Source organism: Punica granatum, chromosome 1 (assembly GCF_007655135.1).
Source record: "Punica granatum isolate Tunisia-2019 chromosome 1, ASM765513v2, whole genome shotgun sequence".
Classification (NCBI taxonomy): Eukaryota; Viridiplantae; Streptophyta; class Magnoliopsida; order Myrtales; family Lythraceae; genus Punica; species Punica granatum.
The window spans coordinates 1154365-1181380 of NC_045127.1; the positions used below are offsets into that span (position 1 = coordinate 1154365).

The 27016-nt window shown below is 38.2% G+C and overlaps 3 protein-coding genes and 2 long non-coding RNA genes across 6 annotated transcripts; 2 read left to right on the top strand and 3 right to left on the bottom strand.

Annotated features, from left to right (window-relative positions):
* Positions 1-4846: 4846 nt before the first annotated feature.
* On the top strand, positions 4847-5530 carry LOC116193239. The gene is made up of 2 exons (XR_004154223.1): positions 4847-5159; positions 5262-5530. It is a non-coding gene; the product is annotated as an uncharacterized LOC116193239 (long non-coding RNA).
* A 2165-nt stretch (positions 5531-7695) lies between these two features.
* LOC116193240 lies at positions 7696-8304 on the bottom strand. The gene is made up of 2 exons (XR_004154224.1): positions 8113-8304; positions 7696-7977 (listed from the first exon to the last, which is right to left on the bottom strand). It is a non-coding gene; the product is annotated as an uncharacterized LOC116193240 (long non-coding RNA).
* Positions 8305-11684: 3380 nt separating this feature from the next.
* On the top strand, positions 11685-13180 carry LOC116193087. 2 transcript variants are annotated; one of them, XM_031521839.1, is made up of 5 exons: positions 11685-11924; positions 12222-12312; positions 12437-12615; positions 12765-12822; positions 12992-13180. In XM_031521839.1, the coding sequence occupies exons 1-5, from the start codon at positions 11775-11777 to the stop codon at positions 13012-13014; spliced, it is 501 nt and encodes a 166-aa protein (XP_031377699.1). In that variant the 5' UTR covers positions 11685-11774; the 3' UTR covers positions 13015-13180. The 2 variants fall into 2 exon arrangements, with proteins under 2 accessions (XP_031377699.1, XP_031377700.1); XM_031521840.1 differs by having other exon boundaries at positions 11689-11924; positions 12930-13174.
* A 20-nt stretch (positions 13181-13200) lies between these two features.
* Positions 13201-17166, bottom strand: LOC116193086 (rop guanine nucleotide exchange factor 7-like). The gene is made up of 7 exons (XM_031521838.1): positions 16491-17166; positions 16287-16403; positions 16049-16203; positions 15795-15869; positions 14701-14991; positions 14232-14588; positions 13201-13935 (listed from the first exon to the last, which is right to left on the bottom strand). Exons 1-7 carry the CDS (start codon positions 16864-16866, stop codon positions 13429-13431), a joined length of 1878 nt encoding a protein of 625 aa, XP_031377698.1. The 5' UTR covers positions 16867-17166; the 3' UTR covers positions 13201-13428.
* A 2867-nt stretch (positions 17167-20033) lies between these two features.
* LOC116192836 (universal stress protein PHOS32) lies at positions 20034-22210 on the bottom strand. The gene is made up of 4 exons (XM_031521504.1): positions 21857-22210; positions 21626-21735; positions 21405-21523; positions 20034-20409 (listed from the first exon to the last, which is right to left on the bottom strand). Exons 1-4 carry the CDS (start codon positions 22032-22034, stop codon positions 20280-20282), a joined length of 537 nt encoding a protein of 178 aa, XP_031377364.1. The 5' UTR covers positions 22035-22210; the 3' UTR covers positions 20034-20279.
* Positions 22211-27016: the final 4806 nt, after the last annotated feature.

Here is a 27016-nt window from a genome sequence, read left to right on the forward strand (position 1 = left end):
CTTCCTTTTAAAAAGAACTTCATAGGGACTCTTACCTCCTAGCACCAGTGTCGGCGTCATATTAATCAGGTATGCCGCCGTCGCAACACTCTCTCCCCAGAATCGTGTTGGAAGATATGCCTGAAATAACAAGGCACGTGCAACGTTAAGAATATGTCTGTGTTTTCTCTCGACCCTTCCATTTTGCTGAGGGGTATCTGTATAGGTCGTCTGATGTATAATCCCATTTCGAAAGAAGAAATCCTGCAAATCGCGAGATAGAAACTCCAACCCGTTATCACTTCGAACTACCTTCACCATTATTCCAAATTGGTTTTTAATCAAATTACAAAAACCCATCAAACTTTCCTTTGCCTCCGATTTGTCTCTCAACAGATATAACCATAATGCCCGACTATGATCATCCACAATGGTCAGAAAATAACTTGCTCCAGAAGTAGTTTTCTCTTTATAGGGACCCCATAAATCACAATGCACAAGATGGAACGGAAATTGAGCTTTATTCAAACTCAAATTGAACTGTGAGCGAGTCTGTTTGGCTCGAAGACATACATCACAATTCCTATTTCTCATGCAACTAGAATCGAAATCAATCTCTTTTATTCTAATACCACTGGATGGATGCCCAAAATGTTTGTGCCAGATATCTCCCAAGCCTATTCTTAGTGCCTGACATGCCAAAGTCAAAGATGCCACCCATCGCAAGTAGTATACCCCCCTTCGAAGCTCACCCAGTCCAACTATCCTCTTCGATATGCGGTCCTGTATAAGGCATAACTCAGGTAAAAATGTCACAAAATAATCCATGTCCTTACTTAGTTGACCAACTGAGATCAAATTGCAGTTAAATGTTGGCACGAACAATGCATCCCGCAAAATAAATGAACCTCCAAGTCGAACATTGCCAATATTTGTTGCTCGAGTAGAATTCCCGTTAGGAATATAAATAGGAATTTTTATCATCAATCGATCTCAAATCATCCAAACAATCCACACAACCCATCATATGCCTCGATGCACTAGTATCAATTATCCAATTAGTATTCTCAACAGAAATGAAATCAGTATTACCGACAAGTGGTTCGCTTCGTCCTTCGTGGGCTGCAATGATACTCAGTAGAGTCTCATACTGTGTATTGGATAAGCCCGATAATATGTTCCCTGCATTGTTTGAAACCCTTCCTTCATGTACGGCATTGGACAAACCAGAAAATTGTCTGTTTTGTCCAGAGGAGCCGCCCGAAAATTGCTTTGTTTGTCCCGAAGAGCCGCTCGGCACCGCTGCCTCCTGTGCAGCGTTGGCCATTGCCATCTTCCCTCTATTCCACTGGCCCGATCCCTTCCACTGTCCTGTGATTTGCTTTCCTTGGCCTCCCAATTTCTTCCCTTTCCTTCTGTTATTCCCATCCGCAAGTTGCCCATGGAGAACCCAACAGGAGCTTTTGACATGCCCTGCCCGACCACAGTGATCGCAAATCGGTCTCCCTTCCGTGGTCCATCTCTGCCCTTGCCTGTTCTCGCTTTCGATTCTAGCAGCGAAAGCCCCCAATTCAGGTCCTCCTTCGGGCATGCGTGCAACCTCCCTGGAACGCGCCACAGTGTGTTGCTTCTCCTCTTCCGAGACCATCTGATAGATTCGGCTCATCGAAGGTAAGGGTTCGACCCGGAGAATGTCAGACCGTACCCCTCGAAATTGCTCATCCAACCCCATCAAGAATTAGTAAATTTTCTCCTTTTCTCTATGGGCTGTGTAATGGGCTGCTGCATCGCACGAGCATCCCAGTGAATCGAGATAATTCTCGAGCTCATCCCATAGCGTTTTGATGCCCGAATAGTATTTCTGAATCGTTTTGCCTTCCTGCCTGTAAATACTGATATCCGACTTCAATTGGTAAATCCTCATTTCATTCCTTTGGGAATATCTTTCCTTGAGATCATCCCAAAGGGTCTTCGCTTCAGTGGCGTAGGCGGCACTCGGCTGAAGTTCTTTCTCCAACCCATTGAATATCCATGCCAACACGAGGGAGTTGCACATCTCCCAACTCTCCAGGTTCGGGTCCCCTGCTGGTGGTTTCGGGACTCTGCCCTCCACGAACCCTAACTTCCCTTTGGTCGTGAGCGCAATCCTCATCGCTCTTGACCACGTCAAATAATTATCTCCATTAAGGAGACAGGAAGTAATTTGTAATCCTGTCGAATCTGAAGCTCCAATCTTGAAAATTGCTGAAGTCTGCACTCCTTTGCCCGAGTCTTCAGCATTGTCTTCCTTTCTCATCATCCTTCCTCAAACAAAATCCCGGTCTCAGAGGTCTTTGAGAAAACCTTGCTCTGATACCATGTCAAGATCAAGAATTGTATCTGTTATTCTGTTCATCAACGATGAAGAGTCTACAAGATATACAAGTCCTCTCTACTCCACAATAGGAAACAAAAAACTAACTTTAGAAAAATATCAAGTGATGCCTAATCTAGAAGATTAATGAAATATTTGCAGAATATTTGCAGAATATAGCATATATCATAATAACATGCCAACGTACGTACGTAGTATATGATTATTTATCAACTATTGATCGCTATGTTTCAATTGAATACAACGAAGAAAAAAGCTCTTTGCCCAATGACTCCAACTGAAACGAAGAGCAGGAGTAAAATTTGCCAATAGGATCCCTTTTTTTTTTTTTTTCCTTATGGGTGGAACCAATAGGACATTGAATTAACTCTTATACCAAGTCAGATATATTGTTTCCATTTGATGATTGAACTTCATAAAAACACTATTACTCCGCACTCGTAACGAGGAGAACACAAATTTGAATCCCGAGAAGAGCACTTGATGGAATGGAGAATAACCTTCAATGTTTGATCTCCTAATTGGATTAATCATGACCTATTAAGTTTCAGGATACTAGGATACACACCAAAAAAAATATATGATTGCATGATTTATGAAGATAAATCACAATAAAATGCCTTCCTTCTTATCACGCCAAAGAAATGCGAGACACGCTATTTTCAAATTCGAACCTGTGATCCAATATATTTTGCTAGTTATATAACCCAAAGGATAGTGCTGTTGGAACTTATTAACAGGGAGAGTGGTTACAGGATGGTTGGGAGCGTTGAACAACCTGAAAGTTAAATTACAATGTGGAGTTTACTTAACTAATAATATTATTTTTCTTTACACAATAGATTATGATTCCTGTTACATTAATCCATATGCTAGGAAGTTTCTTTTTTTTTATTTCGATGAATTCACCATCATACCTTCATCTCATTTATTTGACTATTTTGGAAGTTGACCATGTGCATGCACCACTGGCATTTGAGACTGTAGATTCTCTTTTTGGCCACCCGACCTGCAGGTAGGTCTTGGTCATCGCCAAGGGTGGCGGCCTATATATGGTATTACCCAATATTCGGCATATTCCGATAGGTCGACTCTCTGTAAATCGGGCTTGTTTGTTGTAGTAGTACTTGATTGAGCTAATACCTCAGTGAGCAAATGAGCTGGTTCATCGGGATATCCAGCAGGCCAGTGAGGCTGCCGCGACGGATCTGCCCCTTGTTAGATATCCATCAATCATACATACATACATACATATATATATATATATATATGGCACAACAAACATTCTTAAGAGACAGAAACGATGCACTCGAAAGAGAAATGGAACAGCCAAACAAATTAATACAATTCTGCTCGATAGATCTTTAATTAGGGATATGATGTGGTGAACGGTGAACTTAAAGATCAGTGGTTCAAAAACTTCCAGATATTCCAAAGAAGAAAAATAGCCTCTCCACGAAGACTTTGCAGACACAGAAAGTGACAAATCATTATATGTCACTCTATCTAATATAACATATAAGTCACTCTCCGAACGTGTGATTAACTATTGTTGAGCTTTCTTTTTCTTTTTTCTTTTTTCTTTTTTTCCCCTTTTCAATCAATTCTAATCAATAGTCAAGAATAAAAAATTAGGATATAAAGGTGGAAGAGGAATTAAATGCAAAGACGAATTTCTGATGAATTCATGTGTTTGTCCTTTCCGGGAGGCAGAAGAAGGACGACATTGGGTCCCATGACAACTTATTAGGCTCATTTTGTTTGGCCTCACCCAGAAGTTGGACTTCCCCGCAATTTCCTACGTGCTTTCTTTTGTCACACCCACCACTTCCAATCCCCAATCAATCACACAAATAAACAAGAAATCCCTGCCATACTTATGAGACATGGGTTACTTGGATTGTGGACTTATGGAGTGCTAATGTACTTGTGATAATTCGAAATATTTAAGTTCACAATGACATTGAGTCACGATAACATGTTTGGTAATATAAAATTTTCGCTGAATTTTAAGATATTAAGCTCATCTCCAAATTTTTAATTCAAAAATTTAAACCGATAAGCTAAATATTTAAATTGAAAGGACCAACCTCATGTCGTTTTACGATGCAGAAGACACAACTGAAGTAATTACTTGGAACTTACGGTGATATGATAGGACTGTCTATATATATTTTGCGACAGTGAATTTTTAATATGCTTTGCTTTGCGGGAAAGGAAAAGAAAAGGTAAAGAAAAGAAGCAGAAGAAGAAAAAGAAGCTTCCACCCAATTCCCCGTTATTGCCCCCAAACTAAGATGAAAAGATACAAAGGGAAAACGCGTGGCACGAAGAATCCACTGTTTGCTTGTTTGTCCTGTCTGCTTCCAGAAGCCCCACCCTCACCCCTTCATCTGCTCCATGTTCATACTAGGCACAACCAAAATTAATAATATGATATACACACACATATATATATATATATACACCATACCATATATATATATATATGTGTGTGTGTGGTATATAATATTGATTAATTGATTTTTCTGTGACAGAGAGAAGCCTAATAAGTACTCTCTCACCACATATAAATACAAAGGTCATATAAGTTACGACGTTTATGCCTTGCTTCTGCAAGCTGGACTACTATTCATTCAAGCAGAATAAGGAGAAGCCAATCCCCAACCCCAAGATATGGGTTTCTTCAGGCCTGCCCTCCTCCTACCGTGGCTCCTCCTATTGATCGTCTCGGCATCGGAAGACGGGGCTGTAGCTGAAGCAGCACGACCATTATCGAGCTTCCCCTCATCGTCCTCCAAGCCAAGTACGCCTTTGTTAATTACTTCATATTTGGTTCACTATGCCTCCATGTGAAATCCATTCGTGGATTATAACCGAGCTTTGCTGTTGATCGTTTAATTTATAGGATATGCAAAGATTCTTGCGACACTTGGGATCGTATGCAAGTGCTGCAACGGGAGCGAGTGCACGAGTACATGGAACGGGTCCTGCTCTCAGCTCCAGTGTCTGCCATGGAAGCTGAGTTGAGCTTAACACCTTATAATTATTAGTACTCCAGGAGATTTTTGTTGTCTCCGATTCTCAGTTTACCTTTTCTGTCAACTACTGATGTACATATTTGGGTTGGGGAAAGTACATATATTCATATCGAAAACTCAGTTACGTTACATAGAAGAAGTGCCACCGAATGACACTGCAACCGGGGTACAGTGCGTAACAGCATAGCTTGTTCTGAATTCGACAGTTAAATCTCGTGATTAGTGGCTTATGGCCTCCAAAACTAGCTAACGGGATAACATGCAGAATTCACCTAGCTGGAAGCACGGAATCAAACATATATAATCAAATTAACTTCAGCGAATCATAATCGTAAGTCGATAAACAACTATATGCCAACTTTTTCGTTTACTCTCACTTCAATTGGTGGCAATCATTTCATAAAATGGGGACTGTGACGTCCCAAACTGTTACCGGAAGATGTCAGAAATGGGATTTATTGATCGATTGAGTTGCTGATGACAAGTAGTTGGAAAACAGTTGATGCCCTTACGTCTGAAAGCGAGGGAGGACTAAAAAGAATTGGGAAGGAAAGTTTTGGAACTTACTCGAGAAATTACTTTTTTGGGTGAAATTTTTGTTCTTTTTCTTTTTTTTTATATATATATTTAATTATCGGCCGCCCCACCTTCTAGATTTTAGAATATGGGAGGGCGCATGATCAATCATCCATGTGAATATCTTATTCAATTGGACTGTTGACCGGAGAGGCAGCTTCCTCATCCCCACGAGCGGATGATAACGATTTTGAGCTACATCCTGCGGCTTTCTTCGTCATTTACTTTGCAACATGTCATGATTGTCTGTTCCAGTGGGTATATACTACTTGTTTCTTATTCATCGATGATAGCGACATCCATTTATAAAGAGATTATCGTGAATGTATTTTCTGAATTCCTTTTTAATACATCATTCTCATAAATCTGACTTTGGATCCCGCTCGATCTCGTGAATGCCGGGCTCGAGCAAGATCTTTCTAGCTCAGCTACACGAGACCGGCTATTTTCTGCATCGAGTAGTCGATAGAAACTCACACTCACGCGGGTCTTCCCGTCTTTGCTTTGATCTTATGAGACTCAAAGGTTGCTTCTGGCCCATGATTATCTTGTGGCCGAATTGCCTGTCCAGTTCAAAATATTGCATGCCCCTTCTAACAGGCCCATGGCCTCTCTCGGACTCATAATCTCAAAATCCTGCTCCGCCCCAACATTTTGAGATTTAAAATTGCGTTGAGTTGAGTTTTGGTTTGTAATGATTGTATTGTTGAATTATGAGAAAAAATGTGAAAAAGTAATGAATAGTTGAGAGAATTTAATATTAAAAATTGAATTGAATAATTAAAAAAAAAGTAATGATTGTGTTATTGAGTTGAAGATGAATTGAGTTGAGTTGAAAATTTTTTAAAAAACAAACACACCCTAAATCCTTATGGAGCTTTACTTCGGCTTTCGCTCGCAGGTCGGTTCAAACCTCCTTAACCGTCAAATCAAGTCTAATCCCGTAAAGAAACCAGGTACACTTTTCTTCCAAAGTAGGGATATTCTAATATGACACCGTGACACGTTTTGTATTTTAGTTCAAATATTTAATATTTTAATTAAAGTGTTTAGTATTTTGCTATTTGTAACGGATTATACAAAATAGTAAATAATCATAGTATTAAACACTTAAATTAAAAATAAACGTAAAAAATATTTGTACTAATCACGATTATTAAAAATATTAAATATTTAAATTAAAATATTAAATATTTAAATTGAAAGTATTATACGGTGACATGAATTCATATTAACAAAACCCTAAAAATTAATGATGCGCCTTTCCTTTCTGATCCCCTTAGGACCAATGATTAGATGGAACGTGGATCGTCAAGACCCGTGAATGACGAGGACTTCGTTGTTTTAACCTCTCTGCTGATTCATCAATTATTAGAAGCTACGACCCCTTTGAATTCAAAAATAAAAAATTTTAACTTTAATTTTAACTTTAATTCAACACATTACATAATAAAATACATATTTTTTAAGTTAAAAATTTTAACTTTAACTTTAACTCAACACACTACACACCAAAAACACACGTTTCTCAAGTCAAATTTATAATCACATCTCATTTTTCACGATCAAAATCAAAATTAAAATTAAAATTACTTTAACTCTGAATCTAAAGGCACCCTAAGAATCTCAGTATGGCCAAATTCTCGTCCACATATGACCTAAAATAATTTAGCCCGAACGATTGACGTGCAGCATCGAAAGAGTGATGAGATATAGAGCAATATCTTCCTTCTTTTTTTTTTTTTTTGGTGCAATACGGAGCCAAAACCCATGATATCTTTTCTAAATTGATGCTGTTAAAAGTTTATGAACTTTGCAAGGGAGAAAAGGGGGGGGGGGGGGGGGGGGGGGGGGGGGGGGCGGGGCGGGGCGGGCTACAAGGCACCTTCACACTACATGGGACTCCTCCTTAGCCTAAATTCAATGTTGGGGTGCGGAGAGCTCTTCAGCGATGCGGATGGAAGATGACTCTTTGGCTTTGCTGACAATTGTTAACAAGCATATATCCTGCAGTTGTAGCGGAACTTTGGGGAATCAGGAACGGCCTCGAGCTCGCATGGTCACAAGGGTTCAAACAGGTGGTAGAAGAAGTCGATTCACAATTAGTTCGTCGACTAGTAACGGAACAAGCGAACTGCTGACCTCACATTTCTTCGTGGTTCACCCTGTAAGTGCACTCCACAGGTCATATTGGACGGTCCATGTGGTCCATACACATTGAGAAGGCAACGTTTAGCTGATTGGCTTGTTCGGAGGTCTCTCGAACTGTTCTGTGGGTCGGAGTGCATTCATAGCCTTCTTTTTATAGATCTTATAGGGACCGCCTTACCCCAGCTTTTTTGTTTCTTAATTTGTTCTTTTCTTTAGGCCTTCGGGCCCCTTATTCACAATATATATATATATATATACATATATGTATTGTGGTAATTGAGGTGAGTAGACATCACTTGGAGGAGTAAGAACTTAGAAGGGTTTAGGCAATTCCTTTCCTTTTTGATCATGTGAATATAAAATCTAATGAAATAAGATAAATGAGAAAATACTGTGTAAGGCGTAGGATGATGATTGCATGATGGTAGCGCGCAATTTGATGGTATGAGCCAATTATAATTAAGAATTTTAACCAACAAAGGACCACGATATAGTATCATTCTCAATGGGGGTACAATCATATTCTAACATAATCTCAACGCATAACCACTGAAAATAACAATTGATGTATTCGACTCTCTCGCTTCTAGTTCAAATTATGCTATACTTATTCTTCACTGAAGAACAAAATTTCAGCATCAATGGATCGAATAAAACTTTTCATTATGTTAGAATGCTTCTTTCTTTCTTTTTTATTATTTTTTTTCCCAGTCCATATGAAATATACATAACCTGACCAAGGGAATCATTTCTGAATTCCAACCAGCACCAAATTTCTGAATTCCAAGTTCCAACATTTGCCGAAGGCCCATAGCCCTTCTTTTTTTTTTTTTTTTGGCTGAATCATAGCCCTTGTTTTAATCTTTAGACTCGAAAGACATTTTGATTTTTGAGGGTTAAGAACTAAAAAAAATATTAAAATGAGGAGGACAGACCACGTGGCTAGGAATTGGACACAAGCAGAGCACGCGGCGACCCTCAGTGGCAAAAGGCATGGCCAATGGGTTGATGTCTTTATTGCTTTTATGTACTCCGAGTGGGGCCTTCAGCCTCACTGCCCGCACTATCTTTCCCTTCCCTTCTCTTCGTGGCTTCATCTCATCTCATCTCATCTGATCTGTTCTGATCAGCTCTCTTATCATCTCAATTACAAATTCCGGGTCTTCCTCAAACAATCACCATTAATGGTGGTGGGCCATTTCTATCATTTCCCACGTCCATTACCACCTCCTTTCACTATACTCAAATCACACCATTAATGGTACGTAACTAAGCTCCTTTGATACTCTCCCTTTTTTCTTTTTTGTTTTATTTAATAATATAATTCACCCTTTTGTTTGATTGCAGATGCTTGTTGGGGATTGGAATCATGTCCCTCTTGACCCATCAATCCAGCCAACATTAAAAGAGATAAAATAAAATAAAAATAAAAAACACTTTCTATGATCATACAAATTGTAGACTTTGATCTTATCCGATAATATAGATTAGACTGAAGGATAATGCCAATTTAGGTGCTAATAATCTTCGACCAATCAACGTGATATGCTACTGCTAGCTATAGTTGATTTTATCCCTTCTTTATTTTGTTTCTTCTTCCAGCAGCTTCTTCTTCTTCTTCTTCTTCTTCTTCTTCTTCTTCATTGATCTCGAATGTGGCGGTCTCCATCATTTGCTGATTGATGCAGCTACACAGTAGTTCCCGATATCCTCGTTGATATGCAATTTGACCAACAATGACAAACCAATTATTTGCCTGTTCAATTATATCGAAGATACCATATATCACATTACGTTAAGATTAGCATATAGATATTTTATATGCAAACGATATGATGGATTTTATAGAGTAATTCTATAAAGGGTAAAAGGGCTAAAAGGTTTAACCAAAAAAATAAAACAAGGATAAAGGGATAAGGATTGTGCGTAAGAACTAAGATGTCGTTGGATATACTTAATTATTTCAGAGCAAGAGCACGTAGAAAGGATGACTATATGTTGAGTTTTTTTTTTTTTGGTGAATAATATCATTTTATTGATCAATCTAATTTACATTACGGCCGGGTGCCACACTGGCTTTGTCGCCCACTTGATTGAAGAATCAAGCTTACATATAGAATGGTGACCGAAAAGTCATCCTTGATAAAAGCAGAAAACAAACGCAAAACAAATACAACACAGGTACAGACTGACTTCACGCCTATATGACAGGATTGGAGATGGACTAGGGTTCACCATTCATGGTTTAACTGGACCGTGTGAACCTCATTACAAGCTCCTAGGACCTCCAATGGAACCACAAGACGAACCCAACAGCGGCACCGAGCTACATCGGTAAGACGTCGACGATAACAACCCGAACAACCAATAATTTCAATCCCAAGAAATGGGGTAGGTGCCTGTAATAGCATCCGACACGGGTTATTGTCAAAATGTATTGAGAAGTCGATAAGCTGATCCCAATCGTGGCGGAATATGGTGAAATCTTATTCTGAAACAACAAAGCAGACATCCCCATGACAAAATTACATACAAATACCTCTAAGCCATACTGCCTTAATTGCACCCATATCAGAACCATGACAAAATTACGGGCATCATAGAGAATAGTGTAACAAACACAACAGGGGCTCAGGTTGCATCGATTATACGTTGATGCTCAAAGCCAAAACCCATGTTTTTTTATCTCTATCATGGCGCTATCGTGAAGGTCAGATCCAAAATGATCTGATATGAGCTGCTCAATTCTGACTATATAAGGACTCGAACCTGAAATCTCACTTAAGCGGAACAAGTGCCGACATGCTTTAAGGGAGTGAGTTTTCAAACAACCAAAACTGGCAATTCATTGCTTGCCCTTATCTTCATCTTCTTCTGCTTGTAACACATATGTGCCAAGTCAACAGGAGACACCTGGCTAATTCAATAGATTTGGTTAATGCTATAAATTTAATTTAATTAATATGGCTCTTTATAATGATTTCAATTCGAACTTACTTATAAACAATTAATAACAATGACATCGGATGCATGTTAACTTTACTGATTGATATATATATATATATATATATATATATATATAAGGGAGGATCATGACGTTAATTTTTTGCAATGCTTAATAGTTGATACTTCCTCATGTCCAACAAGCATACACTACCGAAAATCCAGTTTCTCGTGCAACCATGTCGTAAATTCCCTTCTTGGTTAGGGATTATCACTACCTAAATTGGAAATTAGTTTGCTGAGGTGCCGAGAGCAGCTAGACATTTAATAGCACATCTACTTATTTATAGTTAGTGCATTATTATTAATATAAGAAGGATTTTTTGGCGAATTAACTGTCAACTTTAATTACCAAAAAAAAAAACCGTCAACTTTATTTTCTGTGACAAGTCTTTCCATAGAAAGCAAGACTTTCCTATTTTTATTGAAGTGAGATTTTCTCCCGACAATACATTATATTATATACATTTACTTTACTGCAATATTGATTTCCTTTTGGCTTTTTCTTTATTTCATTGGACGGCCGTGACCCTCTTGGGTTGCGACTGTTGTGTATATATATATTGCGGCTGCTGTTGGGTGTTCTGCTACCAAATAAAAGATTCTCAGAATCAAACAATTCACTGAAGAACTAAAAGAAGAAGAAGGCAATGGAGGAATTGAAGGAAGTGGTTTCGTATTCATCCTCGCCTTCCTCTTCATCGACTTCCTTTCCCGCCGAGCTTTTCGGTTTGAAACTAACAACCCCATCTTCCTCTCCTGAGAATGTGTTTTCTTCCATCTTTCCGCCTCCTTCAAAGGTAATCCTACAACTACATATCCTTCATAAAGCTCTTTTGATTGAATTTGACATTGATGATTTCATATATACTTTCGGGTTGGTTTTTCACCCATCTTAAATGCAAGAGGAGTCGGCGAGATGGAAATGAATGTACGTATTGCGTGTACATGGAAAATCAAATCGGGTGGTCGATGAAGTCGGCCCCACAACATTCATTTAGTGTGGATCGATCTGGTCCTTGGCAGAATTAACTTTTTGGACCTGCACTTCTTCATATATAAAACTTACTTTATCTCATCCATCCTATCGTGGCCAGGTCCAGGCAGGGGAATTTCCGAAATTTGAACTGAATGCGAATAAGCAGTACTTTGTAGAGGACGGCTGGAACATCAAGCCCGTAAAATCAGGTTGATACAATGACCATCTTTGGCTAAACTATTTGGTAGATAAATTTACGTTTCCTTTCTACGAATATTTCAACAGTACACATATCTTTTATTTGAATTTATGACGCGTTGCTCTCTCCGGTAGAGGATAACTTGAAGAGCAATCAAAGTGGGACTCAGAGCATACAAAAGGAGGACGCGAGTTACATTTATCAGGAGCGAAATTTACAGCCAATGAATCTAAGTTCGTCGATCTACTACGGCGGTCGAGAAATGTATTCCAATCCCAATAATAAACAGGACCCTGCATTGAACTTTATTTCGGTATGCAATTAAATAAGCAATGCTCTAGCACGTTATAACTGAAAATTTATGAGTAATCTAACACTTGAAGGTGCATTCTGCAATGCTTGATCTAATCACATGTTATCCCAGTAAGGACATCAGAAAACATGTTTTTGCTTTTTCCTCAGTTAGAGAACAATGGAGAAGACGACTCGGGAAGCGCTTCTAGAGGGGACTGGTGGCAAGGTATTGAACTCTAACTCCAACTCATGTTCTCAGTAACAAACTTGGAACTCAAGTACAACGGCAGTGCTGATAATTGATTTGTGTTCTTTCCCGACCTGTTTCTTCAGGTTCGCTGTATTACTAGTAGCTCACTTGCTGAGGCTATAAGGTGCTCTTTGTCATTGGGCAGGGCAGACTATTGTTGCTGGATAATGAATGACGACAGACTTTGCTAATATTTCCAATATCAATATGGTTTACTTCCTATATTTTCTTCTTTTTTAGATGTCGAACCTTCGTATTGAAATAGATTTTCTATTTTGGGTTGGTTACATTTGTAAATTGCATATAAAGCTATGGACAGTCTCTGGTTTGATGTTGTTTTAAGTTACAGCTTTCTTTTTCCCCTCAAATTGTTACTTTAACAGAAAATGAAAGGCATGTTGTTGCCTGGTACATTGTTCGATGATGTTCGATAATGTTCATAATAGATCTAGATTAAAATTACATGAAAACTCTCTTGCTTTCATTTACACCATCGATAGAGATACATAACTATTGAAAAGGAGAAACGACTGGCTCGGTTAAGAATGGAAAAATGAGATTGACTGGAGATTCTCTTGATTTTCATCCCTTGGCATGCAAATCCTTAGTCGGGCTAATAATTGCATCCCTCTGACACTCAAAGGATTCTGGTCCAGACGGAGATGCAGCAGCTTCCACACTTGCATTTGATATTGAGTCTAGCTCGCTCGGCTTCCCACACTCCTTTCCCTTTGTGTCGGTCCCGATAATATCAGTGAACATCTTTCTCATGCCGAATCCTCTATGAGGAAGCTTGCCACTTGGAATGAAAGGCGACCTTTCTACCTTATTCACAGAACTGAACAAATGTGCTGGAGAGAAGCTCGGGGTCTTGAAAGTAGTTCTATATGGAGTGGCCGAAATAGTGACCGAGTATGGTATTGTGATGCTCTTCTGAGCGATTAGACCGACTTTTGAGATCGACGGAAAATTGTCTGAATGCTTGGTTAAGTCGTCCACATATAGAACATCGTCTATGCGAGCTACAATATTGAATGCAAGGCTCTCCAAGACTCGGGAATAGCACTCCAAAACGGATTTACCGACATCCTGAAACAAGTAATACAATTTAAGGAAAACCATGCAAAAATACTTATATATAAGTGAGATTTTCACAAACAGCTCCGCCATAAACTTCAAGCTCTTGCAAACAATACTTGGGATAATAGGAAAAGCAGGCATAACAGAAAACATCAACATTTTATGACAGTGACCTAGAATATGTTCTCCAGGGTCAATGTTAAATAGATCAATCATCCTAAAGGGTTAAATTGTGTCAGGCGGTACGTCCCATTTATGATGCTCGTATAACTACTAAAACAAGAATTAGTGTTTGGTTCACGAACCTTGTTGTATTGGATCTTGCTCATGTCTAAGGTCGTTTGAGGGAGACCAGGGAACCATTGCTTCAAGCAGAGCAGGAGGCTCTCTGCTCGCTCAGCAAGAAGCTCTCGCTTTTCTCCATCTGCCACTAGCTCCTTAACTAAATTCCATGATGACTTGGACGTTGATCGGTTGGGATTGTTTGTGGTCTTCGAATTGATTCTCTTTCGCCAGGCATATATTGAGGCTTCAATTTTGTTTGCTATCTCAATGGCTTGATGCTCAGAAGATAGATCGAGGCAATCAAGCAAACACTCCGGGGAGAATTGATCCGATGTGATGTGACGGTATATGTTATCTCCCAAGCAGGCTCGTCCATTCTGAGTCCAAAATGAACAAAAGTATTTAAAATTGATCAGGATGACATGGCCTAAGGACACAAAATATCTCCCTTGATCCATTTCCCAACACATCTGATTAGCACTTCTATACCTTTGGAAGAGCATCCAAATACGATTGCGGGACTTCCATATCAGCTAATGTGACGCTATTAATTGCCATAGCAGCCTTTAGTATCTGATTTGTACTGTCGCGTTTGTGCTGTAGATGCTTCCGGGAGTTCTCATGGAGGCCTCCAGCGGGGACCCGAGGCACAGGGAGCCACCATTTCTCCTCTTGCCGCTGAAGAGCTTGTCGGAAAGAGGCTGAACCATCCGAATCTAGGGCTAGGATTCCCTGGTCCACGTACCAGAACTCCGTATTCTTGAAACTGTCCAATATTTCCTACGACAAGGCAAGACACAAAAATTAATACCTTCAACAAATATAGACTGTCTCTTAATTGATCTTGGGTTTTTGCACTAGCTTGAGTTTAGTGGCTTGGGTTGTGATACTTTCTTGTGGAAGGAGTTCTCCATATTATTTTGTTATTTCAAATACCCAAGAGCTAATGGGTTTCTCATGGAAAATAATATGGAGAACTCATGCCCCTTTGAGAGTGAGTTTTTTTTTTCTTTTATGGGAGGCTGCATTGGAGAGGATTTTGACAATTAACAATCTGAAAAAGATGGGGAAGAGCTTAGTTAATAGATGCATCCTTTGTAAGAAGAATCTCTTAACCATCTCCTTATCCATTGTTCTTGGTCTAGGCGGTGTTGGGCTGTAATTTACACTCTCCTTGGAATTCGATGGGTTGCTGCATCTTCGGTTTGTGAAGAATTATGGACTTGGCAAGCTATTGGAGGTTGTAAAAGGAAAAGGATGATCATCAAGATGATCCCTCTATCTCTTTTTTGGCTTATATAGAAGGAAAGGAACAACTAAGCTTTTGAAAATTTGGAGAATACTATAGATATTTTGTTAAGATAAATGGATTAAGATGTTTGGTTTTTGGGTAAAGGGCTATTTATTGATGCAAATGATCATTCAACTATACTCTAAGCTTGGCTTTTGTACTTGTGATTTTTGACATTTTGTACATGTGTCTGCACATTTTCAGTGCCTTCTGAATAGAAATTATTATTCTTTTACCGATTTAAAAAAAAAGACGGTCAAATTTTTTAATGCATTTAGTAAAAGAGTCTTACAAGAAGCATGTTATCGAGCTTGCGGAGGGCTGGGAGGTTGACATAGAGATCCGACCGTGGCCTACAAGTCATAACCTGTACAATGAAATTTCAGGCATTAGGTTAACCTCTCTATTAGCAGGATAGCTGATAACTTTTGGCAAACAATTAAATTCGAAATATCCGAACTTTCGTATTCGTATTGTACAAAAACTCCGATGTAGGGGCTGCTGTGAGATTGAATCCAAGAACTATTGGACCAATAGAAAACATACCTCGAGCTTGCTCCCATCTGGAAAATTTTGCCAAGTAGGCACCAGCTCGACGATGTGATCGCTGACGCTGAGGAGCCAATTCATCTCTCTTCGCCACATTGATTTCTTCTCAGGAGGCAGAGGTTCCAACCTCCACAGTTGCCCAAAAAGAGTAGCTAAAATGTAACGAGCACATTATTACAACTAGGAGAATAAACAGAAACAGCAATTTCAAACCTCTTGCCTTATCATGACTCACCGCAAAGATTAGTAATGGCATTCGATATCGCAAGTGCTGTACTGACCCCATTTCCGCATCCTGACATATCCTCCCCGAGCAGCAGTTTGGCGAATCTCTCTTTCATCATTTCGACCTCTGCAACCCCAGTTAACCGCTTAATCTCAAGATATATCATCGGGAATGAAACGGAGAGACAATACCTGAATGAAACAATGAGAGCACCTGAAACTGAAGTTGAGGAGCCTTGCTTCTCGAGCTTCGCATTGTCGTGAAAATGGAGCTTCCCCTCTTCATCAACCTCAACACCATTGTCGCTTGAGCAGTCGGGGGGCTCTGCCTCAGAGTCAGGCTGCTGCTGCTCAGACCAGCTCAGAGAGTTAGGCGACGAAGAAAAAGCCTCGGAGTTCCTCTGACTTTGTTCCTCGTGTAGGGCCGTCGTCGCCTCCTCTGACGCTGTCGCTGAATATTCAGAGCTCGTGCTGCTCTCTGCCTCTATCAGATCCGCAAACGTTCCCATTTGCTGCCCACCGTTGCCGGTACCGCTGTCCTGAAGAGCTCCATTCTTAATGGACTCGCACCTCTCACTGGAACACTCCATCGCCTACTTCGAGAAGAGCACGCAAGACAGAGTTGTTCACCGCGAAGCCATCGGTACTTACTGCCGGTGAAGCCTCTTCGGGCGCACGACAGGACCTGCTCGAGAAGAGAGCTCAGCAGAACTGTCTCCCAAGACCAAGAGGTTCTTGAGACAAGACAGAGCCCCAGAGGAGTGAGATCTTTTGCTGTTTGAGCTTTTGTTGTTGTTGTTGTTGTTAATGTTGCTCTTCCTCTGTCTTGCCGTTGGCTGAGAGCTCCTTCCCAAAAAAGGCACAAACAGCCATTCCTATACCCTCGTGTTAAACGAAGCCTTATAATGTCCCATTGAATTTATTTAACAGTCATATATCATTTTCTTATGTAAAATAATTATGGATGTAAATAAAAGAAACATCATATTATACGACAAATGCATTCATGTCATCGAACGGTCACATAGCCTTTAAATTGAATTTCTTCACAAAAAGAATGTTACGTGTTCTCTGTTGAGGACAGTTTGGATTGCGTACATATGCAGGCAAAGTGGGGGAAGGAGCACAGGTCGTGATGATTATTGTTGAAGCTCCTTGCTTGTTATATTATGATGCCCACTCATATGACAAATCTGACGAAACATGCGAGAGAAGTAACATTGCATCATAGCTTAATTAATTCTCTATTGCATCATAATTGAGATAAAATAATAATTAAGTAATGAATGTGTTGTTGAATTGTGAAAAAAAAAATAATGAATAGTTGAGAGAATTTAATATTAAAAATTGAATTGAATGGTTAAAAAATTAAAGAAAAATGAAAAAGTAATAATTGTGTTATTAAATTGAAGATAAGTGGAGTTGTTAAATTGAGTTAAAAAAAATTCTAAAGCCAAATAGGGTAAGTATCCAAAGCTAGTTTTTATTTTCAATGTAAGTCCTTCGAATATGTGGTGTCCATTGTAAATATTTTTTTGATCAATGATGTATTACCGCTTATCCAAAAATAAATAAATAAATAAAGTTACCTATCCGCTGGAGTGTGTGGGATATGTCTTTTACTTAGAAGACACTCTTTTCTTTTTTTCTTTTTTTTTTCTTTTTCCTACCTGATCAGGGCAGTATACAGCCATGCGTTAATGCCTGTTTTGTTTGCCCGTGCCTTGTCTTTTACTTACTTACAGAGTGCTGCATTGCAAAAGAAGCAAAACCCAAATCTTTGACCAACTCATAATAATAACAGCAAGTGTGGTTGGAGGCAATTAGATAGGGACAAAAGGAGTCCTCCTCTGCTCCTAGGAATTGTTGACTTTGGTTCAACCAAATTTTGGATGTTTCCTGGTCGTTTGGTGCTTTTCAAGGATGTTTTGTCTCAGTACGTCCACCCACAAAAAGATCGAGATTCAGTTTGTTCTTATTCGAAAAGGCTAGCTAAGGTAGCTTTCCACGAACTTGAAGTTAAACCCTAACTTAGCTCCAATATCTCATTCATTAGTCCACAGATTAATAATAATTAACTTTTAACTTTTGGCCCACCACCTTAGCTTCTACTATCAAGAAAAACTCCCCTTTATCCCCAGCTTCCTAGCCTTAAAATCAGCCTCCAATCATGGATTTCCTATTCTCCCTCTCCATGCCCGCATTTGCAAAACTAATTAATCTAAATGGCATTTCGATATGGACTCGACGGTCATATTTCATTTGCACATCCAATACGGGGGAGAAGTTTTTCTGCTCTTTCAGTTCCTTATATATTATGTATATGGGTTTGGACCTTGTTGGAAGGATTGCTGATTAAGGAACTTAACCAATATTGGGGAGGATGGATAAAACTTGCTATCGAAGATTGTATCAAATACAAAAATCCATTCATTCATTTCTTGAAAAAAGATATATGTAGTGGTGAGATGGAATTATTCGTAAAGTAGGCCTGCGGGTGAGATCTCGTAATGATAATGCAATGATATATACACACATTGTTTGTGTGTGTGTTACCAATCATTATCGTTAGAGGTGTGGCTTTCCTTGCAAGGGTTTCCTATATGTAGTGCCGGTTGTTGTTCCAACTGATAAAGTGACTGACTGAATGAAATGCCAAAAAAATAAAAAAATAAAAAATAAAAAATAAAATAAAGAAGAAGAAAAGGGGAGACATAAGACGGGCCCTTTCATGTAAAATATAGAAAGGGAAGGGAAGGGTAGGCTCAAATTATAAATAGCCACTTAAAAACCAACTTGGGTTGATTTATATGGCTTGTGGGGGTATGGGGGGGTTGGGAAAGAAAGGCCACTACATGATCTGTGAGAAGATCAGGCCCATCAGAAAAGTTGTGCGCACTAATGGGCCTAAAGTTCTATATTTTTCGGCCCAAAAAGGACCATAAGGAAAAGCCCACAAATGTAATAATAGGCCTATATGAAGCCCATGTGGGTCCAAAGCATACGCACGCCATTGAACTTAAAGCCCACATTTCATCCGAGGTTTTTGCCCTAAGATAAGGTGATTTATATTACTATACTTCGGTTAATCGCAATTTTGCAATACCAAACATGATTCCTCTCCTCGAAAAATTAAATCTCACGGATTTATTTTTTATTACTTCATAATTAGTTGCGACCTCAATTAATTGTTGTCCACTTTGTTCACCTCAAATAAGAAAAATTGAATAATTCTGGATACTTAATTATTTCCATTCACGACCGAAAGATTACTGCAATATATAATTACTATTCAAGTCCAAAGTCCGCCTAGTGTTGACGTGATTGTGAAAAATGCAATATTTCAAAGAAAAGGAAAAAAAAAAAGATGAGCAAAACTTAATTGAAATTCTGAAGAGAACGCAAATATACGTAGAGAAAGGAGAAATAATATAAAAATTATACTTTAGATAAGCTAATAAAGTGCTAGTCAGGAGCAGATGACAAAGAAGAGTCTCGAAGAGAGATAAAAAGGTATCGCCCACCAACTCAAAAGAAGACATTAAGAAAAGATTCCGATGATGGGCAGGCACGATTGAACGACAAGAAATCATCACAATTTATCCGTACATAAAAACATTATTAAATCGATCGAACATTTAAGCATCTTAACCTCGAACATGATAAGATATGATCTTTAAAGATATGTACCATAGAGATCCATCTAAATTGAGAAGAAAAAAAATAAATAAGTAATGGCCATGAAAAGCCAAGGGAATGAAATGAAAGGAATGAAATCATCATTTTCTTTTTCTTGTACATTAACGTCATTAAATTAAACATGTGATGTGTTCCGTTCTGGCTCTTGGATATAAGATATATGGTTGGTAATAGATATAATTATTACAGATATAACATGAGAAACAGAAACCAAACACGGAATTAAAGACTAATAACGGAGATTAAAATAAAAAACGGGTAGCCCACTCTGTCTGGCATAAGTTTAATGGATTGATGAAGATGTTCATCCCATCCATGTCCTGATCTCATCTCGGTGGATGCTGCCGCTGCTGCTAAAGCTCGGGTCTTTGACGACGGTGACGGGGCAAGATGCATGATTCACCACGTAATTTGTCACGCTCCCCAATATTATCCTGCATTAATTACATTGATTAATCCGAATTAAGCAAATCTCTGTCCTGAATTAGATCTACAGCTAGCAGAGTCTAATTTTGCCGACACTCACGGTCTGAACTCAGAAATAGAATACATTGGTAACTTAACTGCATTAAAAAAAAAAAAAAAAGCGTAACGAAAAGAAAAAAGAAACTTATTTTTTTTCAACAAGTTAAAAAAAAAAACTGTGTGCTTGTGTTGATTAACGTTTGGAGATTATTTTTTTTAATGCAGCTCATATATTTTATATTTTGCTTCGGTTATCCATGAAATTTCATTCATTCATGTAAAATTCTAGAGAAAACTTTTTTTATTTCACCGACAAAAAGGAAACACGAAAGTTTTTATTGCAAGAAGAGATCGGAAAAGGGTAATAATATGCCAAGAATCGAGCCGAAATCGTGGCCGACATAGACACAACGGCAAGGCTCATAATTTGAAACAAAAATTATGGTGTGGGATTGCGCTCTCAGTTTTAATACATGTCCAAATTCGGGAGGAGAATCATTTTCAAATGGAAAATGAGTTGAGAAACAAAACTGTGGATTGTTGTTCATCACATCCACATCAAATTCACCCTAATTCAATGGAGAAACTCCCATTAAAGCTCGATGAATCGAGCAGTGCCAAACCCGAGACTCGATTCAAGAGCGGAACAGGCAAACATGAAATTGAATTGAAGTCATGAATCTTAGCTTATCTTAGAAAGAGCTAAGGAACTACGTACACATCGAAAGTCTAGAGCCCCTGCTTAGTTCCGTTAATTCCTAAATCACGACATGATAATATTATCCATTGCGCATCTCGCTTATATTACCCTCTAACTCGAACGCAAGGTTAATTAACATTGATCTCTTACCCATTGTTGTGCGCAATCTTTAGGCAATATCCAGCTGATTAAAACAAATATTTAATTGGAAAAGAAGACGATAAGGCAATATGTAATCTACAGAGGAGGAAGCTGGGGACATGCCTTTGGATGGTACTAAGTCCTCTGCTTCCCATGACGATGGAGTCCAACTTCAGATCTTCAACTGATTCGACCAGCTTCTCTCTTGCATCTCCCCAATACTGTTTCGTCACAACCTTCAACTGCAATCGCAAGCGACATCTCGATTACATCGGTTCGGCTGATTTCAGTCCAAAAAAAAAAAATGAACTGATTAATCAAGAATCCCGAAAAAAAAAATTTACCTCTTTCTGCCTAGAGGCAGTATCCAGCATGTCGAGAACCTCCATGTCGGTCTCGACGTCGTACTTCTTCATCACCTCGGGCTCTCGGTATTCCGCCAGAGGGATCAGGGCTGCAAAATAAAAGAAGGGCACGCCATCAGAACGAACAGAACAAACAGTTTAATCAACTAGCCAGCTAGCTATCATCACTTGTTTGTGGGCCGAGTTAATCGACAGGAGGAGGATGCTTACGAGAGCCCGATTTGGACCAGAGGAGGTTGCGCGACTCGCCGAGGGAGCCGGGTTTGACGTGGATGATGCAGAGGGACTCGCCCTGATTGGCTAGGTTGTCTATGGCCCACTGGAGGGCAAGTTTGCTGCTCTTGGAGAAGTCCATTGCCACACCGATCTTCCTCGCTCCTACTGCCATTTTCTCGATGATTTTGCTTGCTTGCTTGTTTCGAGCTTTATATGTAGGGGATGAAAGCGAAAGGAGAATGCCGCGTGAGATGTCCCAACGCTAGCTGTAAAAGCCTGAGGATCTGTTCTCTTTTTGTTCTGGAATGAGAACAATCTTTGTGCTTTAGATTAGAGGTGAAGCTAATTGGGAGGACAAATTTAGCAATTTGGATTTTATATAGAAAAATGTGACCAAACGTAGTACGATGACTGAAAGGGAAGGTTTTTGGTGCTTGTTATATAAAAATATCACGATCCGGTATGCCAGTTCAAATTACTTCCGGGTCAGCGATTTTACTTCTAGGATTGGTCTAAAGGAATGACAATTTTATACTTTATCGCGCTCTATATGCACATTCAATTCGTCGATACTTTTTAATCACTGAAAATCTGTGAGAACTCACGACTCCAGTATAATTATTTTATGCTTAAAACGGAGGTGCATAGATTTAGTAGGTATTACGAAAATTAAATTCGATTATCTTTTAGACCGATTGAAAGATGGTTTTGTTATTATCCGACTACGATCAACAATCGATTTGGATATGGTCTCTGCACAGTGCACAGAATTCAATCTTTCAATATCTGATTTGAAGGGTGAAGGAGAAGGAAATCACGAGGTTGAAATTATCATATTGTTGCGTGATCATACGAGACTTTTGCTCGCACGCTGGCAATTACGTACTTTGCCAAAGGTCGACTATTATTTATCATGTGCAAACTATACTTTTCCTTTTCCCGGAAAATAAGAGAAGTTGCCTTCAACCGGCATCATGGGAAAATCATCTCCTCGTGGCTTCGATCGAAATTCGTAATACTTTTTTTTTTCCCTTTTCCTTGCGTTAACAATTAATTAAAGTGCGTTAATTTATGCATTTAATGCTGCTGCAAATTAATTCGAATTGATTATCGTATAAGAAAACGTCGACTCTATCCAGAAACAATAGCTGATAGGACATTATTGGATGCTGAGATTGTAGAGGACCAAGAATTGCAGTTTTGAATATTTGGTTAGATTAGTAACCGTGGATTAATTCCATTAGGCGGAACAAATTCTATTAATTAAATGGAAGAAGGGGAAAGTTGAAAATTCTTATTATCGATCAGGATTGAACGAAATTGTATGGACTCACGTATATTATCAATTGTTGGAATAGTTTGATCCGACCCAAATAATTGGAATGTCTTAATAATCTTACTCAAATCAAATTTAATGATGCCATAATCCTTGTTTGCTCCAAAATTTTTGTTCAAGGATCCCGCGTAATTAAGAATTGTACGTGAATGTGATGGATTATATATTATGCTATTCTAATTCATGAGCGTGATTGTGAGATACCCTTAGACGAAGACACTACATCTAGTTAAAAGGAAAATAGGAGCACAAAATTAAAAACATTAGTGATAGGGGGACAAAAAAAAAAAAAGGTCCCAATACAAAGCCTTTCTAAGTTTCTATTTCTTTCATTTAAGTAAATACAAAATACATACATATACGTGTGTATATATATATATATATATATAATATGCGGAAAAGAGCACAATGAAGTTGCTTCGAAGCTTCCTATCTATGCCATATACTAATATCAAGGAATCTGTCGTCCCAAGAATGAATTGGTATATGAAAGTGGGGCCATGGCTATGGGATTGATAGTCATTTTTTAGAGAGGATATAGTCTATGGGATCGATCGTCGTGCTATCCGTACACTTCTTACGTGGAGTGGAGGTAGCTTTTTACCTGCCTCACTCAGGCCTTATTAATTAACTATAGGATACCGGAAAAATAAATGTGACGTTTGATTGGTTTATGATTTGGATCATCGACCATCAAAAGCTTACCAATACAGGAGTCTAGTCAGATCCGATGGGTGATATATGTTATCTTTTTTCTCAATTAAAAAATTGGTATTATAAATAGATAAATGTACCCTTTTTTTTAAAAAAAAAAATTGTAAAAAAAGAGTAGATATATGTACTTTTTTTTTTTTTTTGGCTTGAAACGTTATAACTTCAATATAGAACGGATAACAAAAGTGTCAATAGCCCATATTACATCTCTCCTTCCCTTACGAGGACTGGACGGGGAATGGAAGAGATGATAATAGGGCCACTGACATTACAAAAGGATGCCCAATGGGCAATATTATATATGGGCAATAAAGTTTTCATCCCTGGAAATGTACATTGCAGCCCAAGAAGAAAAGAAAGCTAAATCAGCAAGCATAGTAGAAAATAAAGCCGGTTGAGCGGTCTGAACATGGCCTATCGAAAGAAGACCGTCGAATGGTGTCCTTTGAGTCACCAATCAGCAATGAGTGGTCAACACGGAGTTCGAAATGGATGTCCAAGCATACAATAGATTGCCTCTCTGGCTGCAGCAAATAGCAGAGATCACAGAGCTTGAGCATTTGACAGCCGCATCAAAGAATAAAATATTCTGATGTGTGTGTACAGAGGCTTCGGGGCAGACCTGAGGCAATTCTCTTGTGAAGGAAGACCTCTTCATGAGCTTTGGCTCTCCTCCTGATGACGTCCACAGCAGCCTGTGCTGTCGGTTGGACAGTATCATTTAGATTAAGAAGATATATATAAATCATTTGCCCAACGACCTATATTTAACCTGGTCCGTCAAGAGGACCCTTTACCAGGGGCCTTCGATAGTGAAGGGTCCAAAACTAGATTGGCATCGCCAACCTCGTTCCACTGAGTCCCATCGGTACTATTATGGCTATTGGTACGTACTTTTAAGACGTCGTTCCACATAAGATGTCATAACAACAAATACGGGGCCGTACCGTACATATGTGCACCTTAGCCAATTTTATATACAACTTTAGCCAATTCTAGACGGATCTCAGTTTTTTTCCATGAGGGCCTGTGGGCTTATCGATAAAGCCCAATCAATTTACGCATATATCATCTTCATTCTTGTTCTGTGTGAGAAAATTTCTAAGGTAAACTCAATACACACTCTCTTGATTAATCTCAACACACACTCTCTTGATTAATCGACTCGGTTGAGCTTGAGCCCCCATTACTGTTAGTTGGAGCAATCGCTGAGCCTTTTGAAGCCTATAAATAATAATGCTAAGGGCAACGCAAGCAACGAGGCCCACTGGCCCAAGCGCAGTACCATTATGATATATCAAGCGTCTTAGAGCAGTATTATAGGCCTTTTAAGTTTGGTTTATGATGATCGTTTTGGGCCCCTCGTCATATGTTTCCATCGAGATAAGGCCTCTTCGGCTTCGGGAACAGCTCGTTTCCATAAAATTTTATTAAATGAATTTTGGAACAAAATTTAAAAAATTAATTTATGTACTTTTTATTTCTCGATATGAAAAATATGTGCCAAAGTACTAAACTAACTGTCCAATTAATCATTATTAAGTATAATTTATATAAATATTTTTTATATATGAAAAAAAAGTATTTATCGTTTCGAGGCGGTACAAAATCGATTCTGATAACATCGTATTATCATGGAACCTTTTTAATTTTTTCATTAATACCCAAGCGAGAATTAGTTTTAGTCAATACGTTAGTCTAACATTGTATTTCACTGTAAAAATAAGAACTTTTATAACTTCATAATCTAAAAGAGGCTATTTAATTTGATGAAGAATTAAAATAGATTTTTTTTTTTTATCAATGTTGCTTGATTTTTTTAGGTGAGCAGGCACTCGCTATCTTAGGTAAGGCCTCGGGTGTAAGTCTAGCAATTGGAGAAAATTCACAATCTTGAAAGTTTATTAGTTAATGGGTCGATCTCGGGTGCGAGACTTGTGATTGGAGAAAATTTATGTTCGGGAGAGTTTTATCTCTCAGTGCGTTGATCTCACTTGAACCTAGATCAATTTCATGTGTACACATCGAAAAAATAAATTTTTATACTGAAATTCAAAGAAAATTTTAAAAATATTAAAATCTTTCAAAAAGAAAAGAAGGATGAGAGGTTGAGGGTGGGGCTTCCGAATATCAAGTGGTAAATACAAAAAAATTACAAATAAAGAGATACTATTTAAATTGGTGACGAATAGAAATAGACCTTTTATTAACGTGAGTTGGTTTTAAGTGAGTTGACGCTTGTTATCATCAAATATGACATCGGGTGTGAGTTTTGTAATTGGAGAAAATTCACCATCGGGAGATGTTTATCTCCAAATGGGTTGACCTTGCTCCAACCTAGATTAATTATATCTTAACCTAGATTAATTATATTTTGTGGACTTTCAAATATCAAGTGGTTTAACTTAAACAAAAAATTTTGAAATATTAAAAATAAAAATTATAAAAAAGAGGGAGGGTGGTTGGGGATAGGAAAACCACCTTACTCGCCACTAGCATCCCTTTATAAACAATAGTTTTACTTGTTTTACTAGCAAAGACTCGCCCTTCGTTGCGACAACATGAAAATAATTTTATAATATTTGTGTATATTATTCAATTATATATGATAATGATAAATATGAGTTAGTAAATGTAATTCATATGTTTATAGATAAAGAAAACAACTAATAATTATAAGTTTATTCTTAGAATTTATTGGCAATCATCTATTTTATTTGTGATAATATGATACCTGTCTATTATAATATGGTAGTCACGTGCCTTGTTGCCAAGTCAAAATATTGTATTAAAATTTCTTTCACTATATTCTAAAGATGCAACGGTAATAAATTATTTTTTGAAAAATGGCTTTTATAATAGGAGTAAAAGGATATAATTGAATTTCTCTAAATATGCAAAACTAAGAAATAATTGAGATAATTTTTATTGATAGAAAATGCACCGAGGTATAATTTTTCACGTGTAAATGAATTGTTTACAAATGAGCATTATATGTCCAAGTAACTTAAATAATATATATAATTTTTCTATTGATGCATTATATTTTTTAATCGCGTTAAATTTTCAAAACTAATAATAGTTTTATTAATTTTTTTCGTGCT